Source organism: Schistocerca gregaria, chromosome 1 (genome assembly GCF_023897955.1).
Source record: "Schistocerca gregaria isolate iqSchGreg1 chromosome 1, iqSchGreg1.2, whole genome shotgun sequence".
In the NCBI taxonomy this organism is placed as follows: Eukaryota; Metazoa; Arthropoda; class Insecta; order Orthoptera; family Acrididae; genus Schistocerca; species Schistocerca gregaria.
The window spans coordinates 784,376,790-784,399,319 of NC_064920.1; the positions used below are offsets into that span (position 1 = coordinate 784,376,790).

Here is a 22,530-nt window from a genome sequence, read left to right on the forward strand (position 1 = left end):
AATAGAAGCATTTGAAGAGTAATGTTACAGAAGAATGCTAAAGATTAGGTGGATAGAGCAGATAACTGATGAACAGGTACTACATTAAAATTAAATTAGAGAGAAAATAACTTTATGGTACAAGTTGACTAAAGAGAGGGATGGGCTGATAGTCGCCATCCTGAGACATCAAGGAATAGTAGATCTGATAATGAAGATAATGAAGCAAAGTATAGGGCATTGAAATTGTAGAGAGAGACCAAGGTTTGACTACAGTAACCAAGTTCAAGATGATATTGACTACAGTAGTTGTGTAGAGGTGAAAATATGAAGAGACATATGTAGGATAGACTAGACTGGAAAGCTGCATCAAACCATTCTTCAGGCTGAAACAACAACAACATCAACACTTCTCAAAGTGATTATGGCTTGTTGGCTCTCATCTTTCAGATTTCAATACTACTCCTATCTCCCAACAAAAATTCACAAAAACTCGCTCCCTGAGCTAGTGCTAGCACTCATGTTAACTCCTTGATGACATTACATCTGAATTTGGTATTGAAGGTCAAAGTCATATGTTCATAATCATAAAATTTACCTCTTGTCCCATCTTTTCAGAATTTTCTCTTTTTAAATTTGTGTGGGTTGCTAGAATAGTAGCTCAGACTCTTTCCAGCAAAAATTTCATCAAAACTCATTTTACATTCATTTCATTTGATAAAATTGTATCTTAGATTCCTTTCAGAAAATATTTTATCAAAACTTAATCATTAAAGCTATTGCAGCTACATGTGCTACCAGAAATATTGTTCTCATATTTTCTGCATGTAGCAAAATAAGGGACACTGTATGGACAACAAATGATTGTTCACCAAAAGCATTTACATCATGATGTATATACTAAATGTAGAAGAGAAATAATTAAACCTAAAAAGAATAACTTTTCTCTTAGCCTTTAGGTTGGAGAAAATGACATCTCCATAATTCTTAACTTAACAAGAAATAATAATGCATATCTAAATAAGTGTAGGGGATTATGCGAGAGGCCAGACAAACATGTGGTTCCTGAAGAGGGGCAGCAGCCTTTTCAGTAGTTGCAGGGGCAACAGTCTGGATGATTGACTGATCTGGCCTTGTAACAATAACCAAAACGGCCTTGCTGTGCTGGTACTGCGAACGGCTGAAAGCAAGGGGAAACTACGGCTGTAATTTTTCCCGAGGACATGCAGCTTTACTGTATGATTAAATGATGATGGCGTCCTCTTGGGTAAAATATTCCGGAGGTAAAATAGTCCCCCATTCGGATCTCCGGGCGGGGACTACTCAAGAGGATGTCGTTATCAGGAGAAAGAAAACTGGCATTCTACGGATCGGAACGTGGAATGTCAGATCCCTTAATCGGGCAGGTAGGTTAGAAAATTTAAAAAGGGAAATGGATAAGTTAAAGTTAGATATAGTGGGAATTAGTGATGTTCGGTGGCAGGAGGAACAAGACTTCTGGTCAGGTGACTACAGGGTTATAAACACAAAATCAAATAGGGGTAATGCAGGAGTAGGTTTAATAATGAATAGGAAAATAGGAATGCGGGTAAGCTACTACAAACAGCATAGTGAACGCATTATTGTGGCCAAGATAGATACGAAGCCCACACCTACTACAGTAGTACAAGTTTATATGCCAACTAGCTCTGCAGATGACGAAGAAATTGATGAAATGTATGATCAAATCAAAGAAATTATTCAGATAGTGAAGGGAGACGAAAATTTAATAGTCATGGGTGACTGGAATTCGTTAATAGGAAAAGGGAGAGAAGGAAACATAGTAGGTGAATATGGACTGGGGCAAAGAAATGAAAGAGAAAGCCGCCTGGTAGAATTTTGCACAGAGCACAACTTAATCATAGCTAACACTTGGTTCAAGAATCATAAAAGAAGGCTGTATACATGGAAGAAACCTGGAGATACTGACAGGTTTCAGATAGATTATATAATGGTCAGACAGAGATTTAGGAACCAGGTTTTAAATTGTAAGACATTTCCAGGGGCAGATGTGGACTCTGACCACAATCTATTGGTTATGACCTGTAGATTAAAACTGAAGAAACTACAAAAAGGTGGAAATTTAAGTAGATGGGACCTGGAGAAACTGAAAGAACCAGAGGTTGTACAGTGTTTCAGGGAGAGCATAAGAGAGCAATTGACAGGACTGGGGGAAAGAAATACAGTAGAAGAAGAATGGGTAGCTTTGAGGGATGAAGTAGTGAAGGCAGCAGAGGATCAAGTAGGTAAAAAGACGAGGGCTAGTAGAAATCCTTGGGTAACAGAAGAAATATTGAATTTAATTGATGAAAGGAGAAAATATAAAAATGCAGTAAATGAAGCAGGCAAAAAGGAATACAGATGTCTCAAAAATGAGATCGACAGGAAGTGTAAAATGGCTAAGCAGGGATGGCTAGAGGATAAATGTAAGGATGTAGAGGCTTATCTCACTAGGGGTAAGATAGATACTGCCTACAGGAAAATTAAAGAGACCTTTCGAGATAAGAGAACCACTTGTATGAACATCAAGAGCTCAGATGGAAACCCAGTTCTAAGCAAAGAAGGGAAAGCAGAAAGGTGGAAGGAGTATATAGAGGGTCTATACAAGGGCGATGTACTTGAGGACAATATTATGGAAATGTAAGAAGATGTAGAAGAAGATGAAATGGGAGATACGATACTGCGTGAAGAGTATGACAGAGCACCGAAAGACCTGAGTCGAAACAAGGCCCCGGAGTAGACAACATTCCATTGGAACTACTGACGGCCTTGGGAGAGCCAGTCCTGACAAAACTCTACCATCTGGTGAGCAAGATGTATGAAACAGGCGAAATACCCTCAGACATCAAGAAGAATATAATAATTCCAATCCCAAAGAAAGCAGGTGTTGACAGGTGTGAAAATTACCAAACTATCAGTTTAATAAGTCATAGCTGCAAAATACTAATGCAAATTATTTACAGACGAATGGAAAAACTGGTAGAAGCCGACCTCGGGGAAGATCAGTTTGGATTCTGTAGAAATGTTGGAACACGTGAGGCAATACTGACCTTATGACTTATCTTAGAAGAAAGATTAAGGAAAGGCAAACCTACATTTCTAGCATTTGTAGACTTAGAAAAAGCTTTTGACAATGTTGACTGGAATACTCTCTTTGAAATTCTAAAGGTGGCAGGGGTAAAGTACAGGGAGCGAAAGGCTATTTACAATTTGTACAGAAACCAGATGGCAGTTATAAGAGTCGAGGGACATGAAAGGGAAGCAGTGGTTGGGAAGGGAGTAAGACAGGGTTGTAGCCTGTCCCCGATGTTATTCAATCTGTATATTGAGCAAGCAGTAAAGGAAACAAAAGAAAAATTCGGAGTAGGTATTAAAATCCATGGAGAAGAAATAAAAACTTTGAGGTTCGCCGATGACATTGTAATTCTGTCAGAGACAGCAGAGGACTTGGAAGAGCAGTTGAACGGAATGGACAGTGTCTTGAAAGGAGGATATAAGATGAACATCAACAAAAGCAAAACGAGGATAATGTAATGTAGAGAATTAAGTCGGGTGATCTGAGGGAATTAGATCAGGAAATGAGACACTTAAAGTATTAAAGGAGTTTTGCTATTTGGGGAGCAAAATAACTGATAATGGTCGAAGTAGAGAAAATATAAAATGTAGACTGGCAATGGCAAGGAAAACGTTTCTGAAGAAGAGAAATTTGTTAACATCGATTATAGATTTAAGTGTCAGGAAGACATTTCTGAAAGTATTTGAATGGAGTGTAGCCATGTATGGAAGTGAAACATGGACGATAAATAGTTTGGACAAGAAGAGAATAGAAGCTTTCAAAATGTGGTGCTACAGAAGAATGCTGAAGATTAGATGGGTAGATCACATAACTAATGAGGAAGTATTGAATAGGATTGGGGAGAAGAGAAGTTTGTGGCACAACTTGACCAGAAGAAGGGATCGGTTGGTAGGACATGTTCTGAGGCATCAAGGGATCACCAATTTAGTATTGGAGGGCAGCGTGGAGGGTAAACATCGTAGAGGGAGACCAAGAGATGAATACACTAAGCTGATTCAGAGGGTAAAAATCGTAGAGGGAGACCAAGAGGTGAATAAACTAAGCTGATTCAGAAGGTACTGGGAGATGAAGCAGCTTGCACAGGATAGGGTAGCATGGAGAGCTGCATCAAACCAGTCTCAGGACTGAAGACAACAACAAACAACAACTATACGAATGTATATTTCTACAAATTCTAACTGGCAAAATAGCTCATTTCATTCATTCTCTTTATTCTGCCAAAAGAAAGGTTATATCTTGGTTGGAACTGGGAAGCAAAGTGTTTCAAATTATTCACACTATTCTTGAAACAGCAAATGAAATATACCCAAGTACTTTTTTGTAGTTTGTGCTTAAAAAATTGTTCCACTCTTTTAGTATACTATCTGTTGAGTTCATCTTTCAATCAAATTAGGAAATAATGTAATTCCTTTTCTCTGTAGGAAATTACTCCACTTGAATGCCACAAATTGAAGAATGGCAATATTATGAAAAGTTTGGCCTCCTATTCACCATTTATAGGAGACACTGAGTTGCAGAAAGGCACAACAAAAAAACTGCTATACATTTGAAATTTTGGCCAAAAGGCCTTCTTATAAAGCAGAAAACACACACACACTCACATTAACACAACTCACACACACGTGGCCTTTGTCTCTGGCCACAGATGATGTGTGAGTGTGAATAAGTGTGTGTTTTTTGCTTTAGAAGAAGGCCTTCTGTCCTAAAGCTCAAATATACAACAGTCTTTTTGTTGGTTCTTTCTGCAACTTAACATCTCCTCTGTATGGTGAGTAGCAATTTGTCCTTTACGTAATATTCTCGGTATTCCATCCACATATTGAAGAATATTGTTTGAGAACATCATTTGGTTTCTCCACTTTTAATATGTAACTATCTACACTGAATAGCCAAAGAAACTGCTACACTTGCCTAATATCATGTAGGGCCCCGCCAGCATGCATAAATGCCACAACACGGTGTGGTGGGGACTCGACTATTGTGTGAAGTAGTGCTGGAGGAAATTGACACCATGAGTCCTGCAGGGCTGCCCATAAATCCATAAGAGCACAAGGGGTTGGAGATCTGTTCTGAACAGCACATTGTAAAGCATCCCAGATATGCTCAATAATGTTCATGTCTGGGGAGTTTGGTGGCCAGTGGAAGTGTTTAAACTCAGAAGAGTGTTCCTGGAGCCACCCTCTAGCAATTCAGTATGTGTGGAGTGTTGCATTGTCCTGCTGAAATTGCTCAACTCCATCAGAATGCACGATGGACATAAATGGATGCAGGTGATCAGACAGGATCCTTATGTATGTGTCACCTGTCAGAATCTTATATAAATGTATCCGGGGTCCAATATCACTCCAACTGCACGCATTGCACACCAGTACAGAGACTCCACCAGCTTGAACAGCCCCTGCTGACCTGCAGCATCCATGGATTCGTGAGTTTGCCTCCATACCTGCACATGTCAATCTGCTTGGTAGAATTTGAAATGAGACTCGTCTGACCAGTAACGTGTTTGCAGTCATCAACAGTCCAGTGTCAGTGTTGATGGGCCTATGCAGGGTGTAAAGTTTTGTTTGTGCAGTCACTGAGCGTACATGAGTGGGCCTTCGGTTCCGAAAGCCTGTATCAATGATGTTTCATTGAATGGTTTGCACGCTGACACTTGTTGATGGCCCAGAATTGAAATCTGCACTTATTTGTGGAAGGGTTGCACTTCTGTGACGTTGAATGATCCTCTTCAGTCGTTGTTGGTCCCATTTTTGCAGGATCTTTTTCCAGCCACAGCAATGTCAGAGATTTGATGTTTTACTAGATTCCTGATATTCATGGTACACTTGTGAAATTGTCGTAGGGAAAATCCTCACTTATTCATTATTTCAGAGATGCTGTGTCCCATCGCTCGTGCACCGACTATAGCACCACATTCAAACGCGCGTAAATCTTGGTAACCTGTCAATGTAGTAGCAGAAACTGATCTAACAACTGTGCCAAACAGTTGTTATCTTATATAGGTATTTGCTGACCGCAGTGCCATATTCTGCCTGTTAGATGTCACTGTGTTTGAATACACATGCTTATACCAGTTTCTTTTCTGCTTCAGTGTGTAATGTGTTATATTACAGAAATGAAGATGGCTTTCTTTAATGAACAAAGCTGAACATTTTCAGGAATGCATAATGCATAAGGAAAAGGGTGTTGGATCAGTGGGTGTACTGAAGCAGCTATTGTTTCCAGTTTTGCAACATTATTGCTGAAATATATGAAATTTATGCTTTAGAGATTGCTCCTACCTTTGTAAGAATATTACACTTTGTGCTTGGTGGTTACCTGTTAGAAATAATTTACTTACTTAGCCCCCCCCCCCTTTTTTTAAATTCTGCATTGTATTATGTGGGACACTATTATGATGGGCTATTCCCTGTGTTTATTGTTTCAAATGGCATGATCAGCAGATTATCTTCCCTGAAAAAGTTTTCTGACTGCAGTATGCATGCTGGTTTCATACTACAACATTTGTGTTATATACTCATTTCCTTGCCATTTCTGTGAGTACTTGTGTAATTTGTGGCTTTTGTAGTCCACTCAAATGTTACGTACATGTAATATAGAATCTGCGGCCTATATCACTGACATACATTTTCATTTTTTGGAGTGCCTCCATTTGTAAGCAAACTGTTCATTAGCATCACTAATTTCTCTATTTATGCAGGATCAAAGTTGCATATGGTAACAATGATAAATATTCATGATAATAATGTTGATTTGAGTCATTTGTTCCAGGCATTTCTTTATTTCCCATCAAGCTAGAGACATTACATAGTTTGATACACATTTAGCTCTGGCTATTAGTGTAACAAAATTATCCATAGGCAACTTACCAATTTCCGCTCAGCAAACAAGCTTACTTATTTGTGTTACATAACCTTCAAACTTTACAAAATTCACTGTTCCCTCAGCTAAGTTCCACCAACAAATCAAGCCATTCTGCACTTGTAGCTATTACAACAGTCATGAGCTTTCTATAATAATTCAGATATTTTGCTTGTTGATGTTATGTAACTATGCTCTGTCAACCAGCAACTGCAGCTGGCATTGTTCCAGTATTTTCATTAGAAAACTAAATTGCACTTTCATCATTGATGACACTATTCTGTATAACTGTTCTTGGTGGAAAAGTTGTATTTGATGCATTTTTACAGTGATCACATTTCCATGATTTCATCAAATTCTTGCCATTGTTCAAAAAGGAACTCACTTTAGCACATTGGTAATGAAACTTTTGTTTTACGCTCAGCACTCTCAGTACAGCAAACTTTGCACTCGAGATATAGATATATCGATTTATTTTGGTAGGCACTGCATACACAACAAACAGGCATCAGTTTAAAGAATACAACCACTAACTCAGTTTAAATTCATTGATTGCTAAAAAGTAGTAATTTTGCCAGTTATGATGATTTTTTTAGCAGAGTATTAAAATTTCATTCTGAGTTTATAGGACTACACTAAAACTATACTTGTAAATCAATCAATGCCTAAGGGCTTTCATAAAGAATTCTCCACTCAGAGAGCATTACAAGATCTTACAGATTAAGTACATGCAGAGCTAAACAAGGAAAATGATTGTGTTGTTATATTCTGTGATTGTGCCAAATCCTTTGATTGTGATGATTTTATCTCACGAACTGAAATGATGTTGCGTAAATGACATTCCCCTTGCATGGCAGGAGTCTCAACTTGATAACAGTAAGCAGAACATCACATTGTTAGATTGTGTCACAAGAATTAAATTAACCTTAGAATTAGGGACAACATGTGGTGTTGTCAAAGTATCAGTAGTATTTCCTCTTGTTCTGTTCTTCTTAATCTACATAAATAGTGGTACCAGGCCAACAGAATTTCACAGTCTATTTTTTGGAGTCAAGGCAGCAAAACTTGTGGCTCCTGAAGAAGATTGATGGGTTGGTCGTTGAACTATCGTGCAAACAAAAAAAAAAAAAAAAAAAAAAAAAAAAAAAAAAAAAAAAAAAAAAAAAAAAAACTTTGCAGAATTCACGGAAGCACACCATTAGTTTAAATTTTAATTTCACACGGACTCATATTAAGTCATTCCAAGCAAGCAGAAATGACCTAATAAGACCAAAGTATCAATTTATCATCATACACTAAATGAAACATAGCAGAATTCATTAAGGTCTCGCTCGATAACAAGCGAAAGTGGATAAACTCATCAGGAAGTTCAGTTCAGCATGACATGCTGTTAGAAGTATCTCTCATTGTATTGATATGAAGACAAGCTGCTGACTTATTTTGCATATTTTTCACTCCCGATTGTGTTACGAAATTATTTTTTGGGGCTGTACACTAAAAATTTTGTGTAAAGTAAATTCTTGGAGAGGGCTCTTGAAATTCTTACACTAACTTCTCAGTACTTCAACTCCTAAATAGTTATTGTTGGTGAGAAGTTGGTGAGAATAAAAAATCAGTTTCAGGATCTACACAATCACAATATGAGACATCGAAATAATTTCTACACTCCTGGAAATTGAAATAAGAATACCGTGAATTCATTGTCCCAGGAAGGGGAAACTTTATTGACACATTCCTGGGGTCAGATACATCACATGATCACACTGACAGAACCACAGGCACATAGACACAGGCAACAGAGCATGCACAATGTCGGCACTAGTACAGTGTATATCCACCTTTCGCAGCAATGCAGGCTGCTATTCTCCCATGGAGACGATTGTAGAGATGCTGGATGTAGTCCTGTGGAACGGCTTGCCATGCCATTTCCACCTGGCACCTCAGTTGGACCAGCGTTCGTGCTGGACGTGCAGACCGCGTGAGACGACGCTTCATCCAGTCCCAAACCTGCTCAATGGGGGACAGATCCGGAGATCTTGCTGGCCAGGGTAGTTGACTTACACTTTCTAGAGCACGTTGGGTGGCACGGGATACATGCGGACGTGCATTGTCCTGTTGGAACAGCAAGTTCCCTTGCCGGTCTGGGAATGGTAGAACGATGGGTTCGATGATGGTTTGGATGTACCATGCACTATTCAGTGTCCCCTCGACGATCACCAGAGGTGTACGGCCAGTGTAGGAGATCGGTCCCCACACCATGATGCCGGGTGTTGGCCCTGTGTGCCTCGGTCGTATGCAGTCCTGATTGTGGCGCTCACCTGCACGGCGCCAAATGCGCATACGACCATCATTGGCACCAAGGCAGAAGCGACTCATCGCTGAAGACGACACATCTCCATTCGTCCCTCCATTCACGCCTGTCGCGACACCACTGGAGGCGGGCTGCACGATGTTGGGGCGTGAGCGGAAGATGGCCTAACGGTGTGCGGGACCGTAGCCCAGCTTCATGGAGACGGTTGCGAATGGTCCTCGCCGATACCCCAGGAGCAACAGTGTCCCTAATTTGCTGGGAAGTGGCGGTGCGGTCCCCTACGGCACTGCGTAGGATCCTACGGTCTTGGCGTGCGTCGCTGCGGTCCGGTCCCAGGTCGACGGGCACGTGCACCTTCCACCGACCACTGGCGACAACATCGATGTACTGTGGAGACCTCACGCCCCACATGTTGAGCAATTCGGCGGTACGTCCACCCGGCCTCCCGCATGCCCACTATATGCCCTCGCTCAAAGTCCGTCAACTGCACATACGGTTCACGTCCACGCTGTCGCGGCATGCTACCAGTGTTAAAGACTGCGATGGAGCTCCGTATGCCACGGCAAACTGGCTGACACTGACAGCGGCGGTGCACAAATGCTGCGCAACTAGCGCCATTCGACGGCCAACACCGCGGTTCCTGGTGTGTCCGCTGTGCCGTACGTGTGATCATTGCTTGTACAGCCCTCTCGCAGTGTCCGGAGCATGTATGGTGGGTCTGACACACCGGTGTCAATGTGTTCTTTTTTCCATTTCCAGGAGTGTATTTACGATTTGTCTCCTTGTCTAGGGTGGAGAGTGAAGTTATGTACTCTGGTAAAAAGGTATTCAACAAGCTCCCATCAAACATAAATCAATGACCCGGTAAACCCTGCTAGTTCAATAGGGAATAAAGAAACATACCTCATTAACCACTCCTTCTATAAATTAGCTGGCCATTTAGATTCAACAGTGGAAAATTTTTAGTAGCTACATGGAAGATAGTAGTGCTCATTTTAAAGCTGTGAGATATGTAGTAGTGCATTGTAAAAAGTCTTCCATTGTTAAAGGCGTAGGTAATTATTTCTTTTAAAAAATACTATTGCAGTCATATAAACATTAATAGTTAATATACCCATAAAAGATAAACAGCAGCTATTTAATCCGACTGAGAACCAAGCAGTTCTCTCTCTGTCTCCCCTCCTCCCCCTCACCCCTCTCCCACTGCTCTCTCTCTCTCTCTCTCTCTCTCTCTCTCTCTCTCTCCCTCTCTCTCTCCCTCTCTCCCTCCCCCTCCCTCTCCCTCTCTCCCGCTCTACCCCCCTCTCTCCTTCCCCCTGCCCCCTCCCGCTCCGTGCTCCCCACTCCCCACTCCCCCTTCCTCTCTTGCCCTCTATCCCATCCCCCCCCCCCCCCCAAAGTTCCTTAAAGTTTCTTCTCTTTTGTTAATGTGTACCTCATTTCATTCCATGTGTCTGGAGGTTCTCCGTGGTGATGGGATCTACAGAACACTAAATGAGTAAATGGATGAGTGTATGTGGGTTCTGATGTAGTTTGGAGAGCCTTAACATCAATTATATGTGTTGCATATCTGTGTAATTACATATTAGTTCAGAAATAACTGCCAAGCACAATGAGCAAATGATAACCTATAAAATCAAACGAACTGTTTAATGTATCTGAAACAAAGTTATCTCATGGTTCACTAAAGCTGTGTGATGGCCTGGAAATCAAACTGAAACACCTACCTTTCTTAGACAATGCTTATCCAATTGAGCACATCTCGTTGATAAATTACTAATTCAACTTGCAACTGGCTTCTCTTCTTCGAATCCAAACCCCACTGGCGCAGCTTAACTACAGCCTGAGCAGAATAGAGAGAAACAAATGACAAGTTGATGTTTTGAATCATCATTTTGTGATGTGCTGCATGTAGTGATTCAGAAAAACACTGCATGCAAAAGACAGGCAGATGTGTGAGTCTAAGTTCTGACCTACCATACAATTTCAGTTTGTGATCAGCACATTTTATACTCTACTAAAGGTGAAAGAATTTAATCCTACTGTTTCATCACACATATTGCATAACCAGTGTTGCATTTATGATGCCGGTGATGGCTGTTGTTTGAGTATCTCAAATCCCATTAAGCTATGGTAGTAAGATGTACTTGAAGTCTTTTCTTTCACGCACTGAATAACCACCATTGATTGTAGTAAATTGTTCATTCCTTGCATTTGTCTTGCAGCTGTCATTGATGTATGTTAAGTCATATTTATCTTGTATATAATATTTAATATGCTACCAAATTCAATATGTATTGTGTGTGCTTAACATTTCAGACAACGAAATTGATTTTGCAACTGCGCAACTTGGAAAGTGGTGAATCTGGGTTGGCAGAGGCTTTGTCACAACTGAATAATGCTCAGATTCAAATCTCTAATAAGGACCGGCGTATTGAACAACTGGTCAGCCAGCTTAATGAGGTTCAGACAGTTGTTGATAACCTGGAAGACCAAAATACTGTTTTGCGGTTAGTAGATATGGAGAATGTTGCAGTGAATATAAATTATTTGGTTACAGTTTGAAATGGTATTGTCTTTCCCATTCTCTGCTCTGAACCAGTTGCATTTTGCTTCTGTTTTATCATAACTATGTAGTGTGTTATGTTTTCAAATACTGATTGTTTGTGGAATCACTGACTGTAGGTCAAAGAGATCATACCCATAACTGTGATAGTTAATGTTACTACAGTTGTGATCCTTGGAGCATAGATAGAGAGACAGATAATTTTACTTGTTCACAAATATGGCCATTTCCAAGTTGGTGAACATAACATTTTGAAGTCACATAAGTACATTAGATGCCTTTTATACAATAATTTACTATAAAAACTAAATTTATCATTTTACTATTGTCTTTAAGCTGTGGCATTTTGCCACTGTTGTACCAGATATTTAAATTTAGTGATGCATTCTGGGAATGGACTGAGGATACCTCCTGGTACTGTAATTTGTTCCACTCCTTTACTCGTCTACCAACATAAGAGTATTTAATCGCACTGTTATTTCATGATTTCACATTTATTTTTTACTAAAGGTCGTTCCTTCGTTTATATAATGCATCAGTAACCACCTTTGTCCTGCATCTTCCCTTGCGTCTTCACATCTGCTTAGTAAATTCCCCCTAATCTAGCTCTTACTCTTATTTGTGAAAGACTTAATTTCAACAGCATTATCCCGATAATGTGCACCTAAGAAATGATGGAATAAAATGTTGTTGTTATTGATCGTGTCGCATTAGTGTATAAAATGAATTTATCATCACTAATGACGGTATTTGAAAAAAAAAAAAAAAAAAAGTCCTCTTCATGACAATGGACCGAAAATATATTCCCTGGTGTCAGTTTCTGATTATTGTAAGCACATTTTCTGCAAGCATCAGGCTTGTAGTTTTGATATGACAGCTCATGAGTCACAATTTTGAACAGTCCTTTCTTTGAATCATGTCTGGGAAGAACATGGATGATAGCTTTTAGAACATATAAAAGCACAAGGTCAACAAGATTATTGTCTGGCAGCTACATCTCCCAGTTCTGTCCAGATAGTAGTGTTTTGAAAGGTTGTCCCTAAAAACATAACATAGTTGTCTTACTTTCTCTTCGTCCATTTCTGTAGGCTTTAAGCTCATACTGTACACCCAAGACACTGTCAGAGACTTTGCAGTTCATAGTAGTTGATGGAAAGCCATTGAGTAAAGCGGAAGTGATTTTTGGCATTCCCCAAGGCTCTCTGCTTTTCCTTATCCATATAAATGATTTAGGAGACAATCTGAGCAGCCCTTTTTGGTTGTTTGCAGATGATGCTTTCGTTTATCATCTAGTAAAGTCATTAGAAGATCAAAACAAATTGCAAAACACTTTAGGAAAGATATCTGTGTGGTGCAAAAATTGACAATTGATCCTAAATAATGAAAAGTGGGAGGTCATCCACATGAGTGCTAAAAGGAATCTGTTAAACTTCACTTATATGATAAATCAGTCACGTCTGAAGGCCATAAGTTCAGCTAAATACCTAGGTATTACAATTACGAACAACTTAATTTGGAAGGAACACACAGAAAATGTGGGGAATGCTAACCAAAGACTGTGTTTTATTGGCAGAACACATAGTTCTACTGAAGAGACTGCCTACACTATTCTTGTCCATTGTCATTTGGATTAATACTGCGTGGTCTGAGATCCTTACCAGATAGGATTAACAGAGTACGTCGCGGAAGTTGAAAGAAGAGCAGCACATATTGTATTATCACAAAATAGAGGAGAGAGTCTCATTGACATGATACAGGACTTGAGATGGACATAATTAAAACAAAATCATTTTTCATTGGGTGGAACCTTCTCATGAAATTCCAATCACCAACTTCCTCCTATGAATTTGAAAATATTTCAGTGATGCCAACCTACATAGGGAGAAACAATCCTCATAATAAAATAATTGAAATCAGAGCTCACACGGATTGATATAGCTACTGGTTTTTTCATGTGCTGTTTGAGATGGGAATAATAGAGAATTTTGTACCATTTGCCAGGCATTTAAGTGTGATTTGCAGTGTTTCCATGTAGATGTAGATGAACATTATGCTCACTTGTTCTGAGAATTGTAGTCTATGATCAGAATAGAATGGAATAGAATGTTTGTATTCACCTTGTAGTGTTTTTCATACAACTGGCTTCATCAGAGTTTAGAGTGGTGTAAGATGTTCTGAAATATCTACATCTGTGTCTACATTTATACTCTGAAAACCATTGTGAATGTCACGACAGAGGGTATTTCCCTCTGTACTGTGGGGTGGCGAGTAAGTTACTTCAATGGTTTAAAGTTTTGATGCCATCTTTAATCATGTGAGCCTGGCAACTAATGTGGTGGTCTGCCAGAAAGAGAAGGGAAACATACTGACCTTAGTTTCTGGTCTGCACGGCCACATTCCGGTCCAGTCCATAGAAAGAAAAGTGTATATTTCCCATTTCTTTGCAGGATCAGGACTATGGCTTCAGTAAAAGTTTAAAGTTCCAATCAAGATTTAATTTAAGTTTCTCACAAACAACACTTAAAATTGCGTTATGTTCAATTGAAAACAAGTCTTTCTAATCTAACAGCGCCTTTAGCAGTTCAGAGGTGACCTCTACAGTAACTTCCTACCAGATTGTTTTTCGCCCTGACTAACATCACTCAATTGGAAGTTCGCAATAAATGTTCAAAACTTAATGCTTGCCATAAAAGTGGAAATGAATTCACCACTTGCCACGTGGCATTGAATTTCACACGGATGGTACACTAATAGTTATTTTACCGAATTCTAAATTATTCAGGATGGTGTACAGACCTCGCGAGTTCACTATCCGTTTTGCACTGCCAAATATGCGCTTGTCATAGCTCGGCTCTGACTTCATCCGAGGCAGAGCACGACCAGACGTTTAACTGGCGTGGACCTTACAGTGTCTGAGATTGAAGTGAACCTTCCTACTGCTTTAGGGGCTGTATTTATAAGGTGCCAGTGCGGACTGCTGAGGAAACACCTGTTGTCTCTGTCTATTTGCATACGGCAGCAGTCTACAAATGACCGCTATCTCGGTCACATAATCTTTAATAATATACTTACCAATTACTTCAGAAACTTCTTAATTTTTGCTGGTATGCAGATAAGCAGTTTGAAAGCATGTAGAAAGTTGCAGCTTGGTAGAATGAAAACTTTGCTTAATAGAATTTATTTAGTGGAACTAATGTTAGATTGTTGCCTCTGAGCCATACCTTTTCTAAGACTTATATCAGTTGCTATTTATGTTACAAGTCTTAAACTTGGTGTAGCTCTATTATTTGTTATATTTGATCATCTGGTTGAACTAAAATCCTCTATCATTAAAATTTCAAGTACTTAATCTACAACACTTAGGTAAATTTTAGTTCCAAATTAGTTTTTATTTAATTACTCAAAAACTATAAGAGGTAGGTTAACGTGGACTCTCTGTTATTATTTTTGGGGTGTACTGAAGCATAAAACAAATTTTCAAGTTTCTAAGTCCATTGTTTAGCACCTATGATTTTTCCGAAAAACGTAGATTCTGGCATTAATTTTTGTTTTATGATTTTGGAAACCAGCGTCACTTATTTGTAACTTCTAACTGCACCTTCTGACCAAATTCGGACTTCCTAGCATCATTATTTAGCGCCTCTGATTTTTCTCTTAAAACAACATTTTTCCGTAAACTATTAAGTTTAGAACATTAAGACTTGGTATTTGGAATATTATTACACTAAACTATAATTTAACAAAGTTTTAAACATAAATTTTGATTCTTAATTTCATACTAAATTGTACTTGATGACAGTATTATGGAAATGGAAGAGGATGTAGATGAAGATGAAGTGGGAGATACGATACTGCGTGAAGAGTTTGACAGAGCACTGAAAGACCTGAGTCTAAACAAGGCCCCGGGAGTAGACAACATTCCATTAGAACTACTGACGGCCTTGGGAGAGCCAGTCCTGACAAAACTCTACCATCTGGTGAGCAAGATGTATGAGACAGTCAAAATACCTTCAGACTTCAAGAAGAATATAATAATTCCAATCCCAAAGAAAGCAGGTGTTGACAGGTGTGAAAATTACCAAACTATCAGTTTAATAAGTCATAGTTGCAAAATACTAATGCGAATTATTTACAGACGAATGGAAAAACTGGTAGAAGCCCACCTCGGGGAAGATCAGTTTGGATTCTGTAGAAATGTTGTAACACGTGAGGCAATACTGACCTTATGACGTATCTTAGAAGAAAGATTAAGGAAAGGCAAACCTACATTTCTAGCATTTGTAGACTTAGAGAAAGCTTTTGACAATGTTGACTGAAATATTCTCTTTGAAATTCTAAAGGTGGCAGGGGTAAAATACAGGGAGTGAAAGGCTATTTACAATTTGTACAGAAACCAGATGGCAGTTATAAGAGTCGAGGGACATGAAAGGGAAGCAGTGGTTGGGAAGGGAGTAAGACAGGGTTGTAGCCTGTCCCCGATGTTATTCAATCTGTATATTGAGCAAGCAGTAAAGGAAACGAAAGAAAAATTCGGAGTAGGTATTAAAATCCATGGAGAAGAAATAAAAACTTTGAGGTTTGCCGATGACATTGTAATTCTATCAGAGACAGCAAAGGACTTGGAAGAGCAGTTGAACGGATTGGACAGTGTCTTGAAAGGAGGGTGTCTTATGAACATCAACAAAAGCAAAACGAGGATAATGGAATGTGGTTGAATTTAGCCGGGTGATGCTGAGGGAATTAGATTAGGAAATGAGACACTTAAAGTATTAAAGGAGTTTTGCTATTTGGGGAGCAAAATAACTGATGATGGTCGAAGTAGAGAAGATATAAAATACGGTTGGCAATGGCAAGGAACGTGTTTCTGAAGAAGAGAAATTTGTTAACATCGAGTGTAAATTTAAGTGTCCGGAAGTCGTTTCTGAAAGTATTTGTATGGAGTATAGCCATGTATGGAAGTGAAACATGTACGATAAATAGTTTGGACAAGAAGAGAATAGAAGCTTTCGAAATGTGGTGCTACATAAGAATGCTGAAGATTAGATGGGTAGATCACATAACTAATGATGAAGTATTGAATAGTATTGGGGAGAAGAGGAGTATGTGGCACAACTTGACAAAAAGAACATGTTCTGAGGCATCAAGGGATCACAAATTTAGCATTGGAGGGCAGTGTAGAGTATAAAAATCGTAGAGGGAGACCAAGAGATGAATACACTAAGCAGATTCAGAAGGATGTGGGTTCCAGTAAGCACTGGGAGATGAAGAAGCTTGCACAGGATAGGGTAGCATGGAGAGCTGCATCAAACCAGTCTCAGGACTGAAGACCACAACAACAACAACTAAATTGTGGTGCAGTACTTGTGTGCTACATGCAGACGCGTTAAGGTGACGTGGCGCTACTAGCAGTGAACTGGGGTAAGTCCCGCCGCACTCGTTCGCCTCTGTACGTCCCACATGATACAGTGCTTGGTTTGCTTCAGTACCAGTTATTAGGGCTTTTTTCGTTCCATTCACATATGGAGCATGAGGAAAATGATTGTTTAAATGCCTCTGTGCCTGCTGTAATTAATCTAATCTTATCCTCATAATCTCTATGGAAGTGATATTTAGGGTATTGTAGTGTACTCCTAGGGTCATGATTTAAAGCCAGTTCTTGAAACATTGTGTGTAGACTTTCTTGGGAAAATTATTCGTATATTTTCAAGTGTCTGCCAGTCCAGTTCTTTCAGCATCTCAGTCACACTCTCCCACATGTCAGACAAACTTTTTACCATTCATGCTGCCCTTCTCTCTATACATTCAATATCCCTGGTAGTCCTTTTTGGTATGGATCCCACACACTTGTGCAATATTTTAGTATAGGTCATATGAGCATTTTGTAAGCAGTCTCTTTTGTAGATTACATTTTCCTAGTAATTTACGAACAAACCTAAGTCTGCTGCCTGCTTTATCCATGGTTAAGCATATGTAATCTTTCCACTTCGTGTTCCTACTAAATGTTGACCCATGTATTTGTATGAGTTTGTGCATTCCGACTGTGCACTAGTATTCATAGGATACTATACTTTTTTCATTTTGTAAAGTGCAAAATTTTACATTTTGAACATTTAAAGCAAGCTGCCAATCATTGCACCACTTTGAAATCTTATCAAGGTGTAACTGAATATTTGTACAGCTTCATTGTAGATAACTGCATCATTTGCAAAAAGTCTGAGGTCACCATTAATATTGTCTGAAAGATCATTAATATACAACATGAACAGCAAGAAGCCCAACACACTTTACTGGAGTATGTCTGAAGTTACTTCCATATCTGTTGATAACTATCATCCAAGATAATATGCTGCCAAGAAAATATGCTACCAAGAAATCCTCAGTCCGGTCACATATTTCACTTGAAACACCATATGATCATACTTTTGATAACAAGTGTAGGTGTGCTACTGTCAAATGCTTTTTTGAAATTGAGGAACACTGCATCTACCTGACTGCCTTGCTGCATGGCTTTGAGGATGCCACGTGAGGAAGGTGCAAGTTGGGTTTAACATGATCTATGTTGTCGAAATCCATGTTGGTTATCATGGAGGAGGTCATTCTGTTCAAGATACCTGGTTATGTGTGAGCTCAGAATATGTTATAAGATTCTATAACAAATGGATGTCAGGGATTTTGGATAGTAGTTTTGTGGACCTCTTCTGCTACCCTTCTTGTAGACAGGTGTGACCTGTGCTTTCTTTTAGCTACTGGGAACAGTAGCTGGAAGGGATCTGTGGTACATAATAGTTAACAGATGGGCTAAATCAGCCATGAATTTGGTTTAGAATCTACCAGGGATCATATACTGTTGAAGGACATTGTCCATATAGACCGCAACCACCACAGTGCCTCTAGGGGTGGGAGAGTGGCTGGGGGTGTCTGACACCACTCAATGGTGTGGCAGAGCTCCAAATGAAAACACAGCGCACTGCCACATCAGTCCACTTCATAAATATTGGTAAGGTTGTAATGTATGACAGGGGATGTGTCTATCCAATGATTATGATGAGGGTAATAATAATAACAGTAATAATAGTAATTCATGTGGTTCAAAGGCCAGTGCAAGTCTTTCAATTTAACACCACTTAGGTAACTTGCATGTCCCTAGCCTGCCCCATTCATCCAAATGGGGAAAGGGGACCTCCAGCTTAATGTGGAACGTGAACGAGGTGACATTCCTGCTACCTCACATTGTTGACATGTGAAGGCAAGATTAAAGGCAGACTGAAAATTTCCATGGGCTGACCTCAATTTGATCCTGTTATCTCTCATTTTCCAGGCTTACACTTTAATCCTAGACCACCAGTCTGACATTTCTGAGGGGAACAGGTAGAATCCCTCCCAATTTTGAACAGGCCACTACCCACCCCTTTATTTACACATTAATGACCTTGTAAACCATGTTAAGTGTGTCTTGTGTTGATGTACCACAGTTTAGCCCTCCCCCCCCCCCCTCTCCCTCCCATTTTCACCATTACACAGTGGTTTATGAACATAGAAGTAGTGTATCTGATCAGAAATATCCAGACATCTATTGGTGGACATTAATATGCGGTGTCCCCACCCTACGCCTTTATGGTGGGCTTGAACTGTGATGGGGAGGTTCAGTGAGGTTCCTGAATATCTGTGGAGGAATTGCAACACAGTCTTCTTCAAGAGCTGAAACCAGAGAAAGTAGTGATGTTGGACCCAGTGTCTGGAATGAAGTTGATATTTTAACTCATCCCAAAGGTGTTCCATTGGGTTGAGATTGGGACTCTGGGCAGACCAACCCATTTCAGGAATGTTATTGTCTTCAAACTATTGCCTCATTTTTACTGCTTAATGGCAGCTTTTTTTCATACTGAAATGAATAGCCATTGTCTCTGAAGTTTTACTGTATTGCGTGTAGTGCATAAAGCTGTAAAATGTGTTCAATTCCTTCTTTATGTAGCATTTTCTTAAGTGCAGTAAGAGGACTTCACCATAAGCATGAGAAACATCCTCATACCATAACATCGCTTCTCCTTCTTGAATATTGGCACTACACATAATGCAAGGTAACATTCTCCAGGCATTTTCCAAACCCAAATGCTTCCCTCAGATTGCCATAGGGTAAAGCATGGTTCGTCACTCCAAATCATTTGTTTGCAGTTACCCTCAGTCCAATGGCATTACTCTTTACATCACCTCACTTTTCCCTTTGCAGTGACTATGGAAATGTGTGGCTTATGAGAAGCTGTTCAGTCATTGCACTTCATTGATTGTAGGTTTAGCTATGATTGTTCCTTTGAATTTCCGTTTCACATTTGCATCACCAAAAATTGACTTGGGCAGCTTTAGAAAGGTTGAAATATCCATTATGGATTAGTAACTTAGGTGTGATCCAATGACTAAACCACGTTTGAAGTCACTATGTTCCCCTGGCCGACACATTATGCTATTACTGTTTCTCTACTGACAACACAGTACTATCTGTTTCTTTGTATATAGGCAGGTCCACCTCCTGTGAAATCTAGTGGTCAATTCTGCATTACATAGTGGTGTCCAGATACTTTTGATCAGATTTTGTATATCCGTACTGTATCTTTGTCTAGGAATTTCAACTTATTGAATGACCCTTCATTATATCCTTTTTTGGCCACTGTATGATGTTAAGCTATGTGCAATGCTAAATTAACTCCATCATAGTGATATTCCTGGCAATACTGCTAATAACACAGTAGTTATGAATAGCTTGTACTATGTGGCTGATGTATTAACCAATAGACTAGTCATTCATCTGTGATCCATTCTATAACCACCTCGTAACTGTGGGCTCTATGTCATCATTATAACGTAAGATTTCCTGAGTTTCTTTTGATTTTTCCCTCCAAGATCAGTTATTTTGTAAGTTATCCAGTCTCACAAATTGTTAGAACTGATCTTCTGAATGTGCATGGTATTAGGTATAGCTAAGTTCCATTGTGTTCTTAGAAGTATGATGTTGAATGCTATTGATGTGAACAATCTGTCTGTAGCCATTTGTTCTGAATAGCATTTGCCAATAGCCATGGTAGTTTAATAGATTATCTTTTACAAAACAAGTATGCTATAAAAAGCCTGTGAAAATATCTTAAGAATGATATGTAGTGGGGAATAAATTAAGTTGCAGTTCTCCAGGTGTGATAGCCCTATCTCTTATGTCTGTCTGAAAGCCTTGAACTTGGAGACATCAGTGTATTTTCCATATTCATAGATTTCTGGAAAGCATGTCCCTACTGAGGGACGTTAACATAGGTCTGAGCATATGGAATATGTTCTCAGGTGTGTGAATGGCTCAAAGACTTTTTAAGTAATAGTCTCCAGTAAATTGTTATGGATGGAAAGGGTTCATTGGAGGTGAATGTATAATCAGGAATGCCCCAGGGACGTGTGATAGGACCACTCTTGTTCTCCATATACATAAACAATCTGATGGATAGGGTGAGTATCAGTCTGTGACTGTTTGCTGATGATGGTGTAGTATATGGGAAAATGTTGTCTTTCAGGTAGTGTAGTAGGATACAGGATGACTTGGATAGAATTTCTATTTGGTCTGGTGCATGGCAGCTTGCTTTAAATGTGGAAAAATATAAGTTAATGAGGATTAATGGCAAAAACCTATCCTGCAATTTTCAAATGCAGAATTAGTGGTGTGCTATTTGACTTAGTCCTGGTTAAATATCTAGGCACAGGATTGAAAAGTGATATAAAATGTTTCTTGATGATTGGGCCTGCAGTGAAATATATATCTGGAAAAGATGTTGTAAATAAGGTTCCAGTATCACTGCTTAAAACATTTATTGATTATTATGACATCTGTTTCAGAAGATTTCCATTTTTAAGTACCTGCAAATACAAAGTGCTATAGTTACAATGTGCTTTAGTTCTACAGGAATTTTAGACTTAATTCTTTATAAGCATAAAGAATTTTGTGAGTTATTGAGGTATAACTGAAATTGCAGTCATAATTTTCACCATCAAGAATTACATAAACAACTATGTTGTATTTAATTTTTTTATATGTCTCTAAATTATGTAAGTAGAATTTTTTTATATGTTTCTAAATTATGTAAGTAGCTTATGTCTACTTTGTTCTGACATACATATAATATCTGGTGTGACTGTATCTGGTAACTTCTTTTTATATTTCATGTGAAATTCTAAAATCTTGATTTCACGTCGATTTTGTGCTTTTTTATACCATCTGGCATAATATTTGGGTGTAATATTGTAGATATTTCTTGTAATTCTTTTTGGCAGTTTATATTTACATAGTAACAGACTGTGGTCAGAGATGATTTTTATCTTTAGGTATCTCAAGTATTTGTATCCTATCTTTGGTTCTCAACTTATGTCAACATTGTTTTGATGTGTAAATAGTATTTGGTATGACTGTTATTGCTACATTTGGGAGGAACTTGAGGTATTTAGTCACACAAAAAAATATCCTAAAGAGATTCTTAATGAACACTCCAGTTTCAAACACAAACATTATTTAGATAACTTAATTGACTTAATTGATAAAGGTTTTGAGAGAAAGAGTGGATACACATACAAAAGATTCCAAAGGACATCGTCATCTCTGGCCAAAGTCTGTTCTCACATAAATGTAAAGCATCTGTGGCATCACCTGTCATAAAATATGCTAAAACTTTT

General features: G+C 38.9%; 1 protein-coding gene across 3 annotated transcripts in view; it reads left to right on the forward strand.

Moving 5' to 3' along the window:
• Positions 1-22,530, forward strand: part of LOC126269219 (centrosomal protein of 290 kDa) — a 180,518-nt gene that overhangs the window by 30,521 nt on the left and 127,467 nt on the right. For all 3 annotated transcript variants that reach the window (XM_049973976.1, XM_049973975.1, XM_049973977.1), the window contains exon 10: positions 11,586-11,776. In XM_049973976.1, the coding sequence (XP_049829933.1) occupies positions 11,586-11,776 (191 nt within the window). The remainder of the gene's footprint in view (positions 1-11,585; positions 11,777-22,530) is intronic.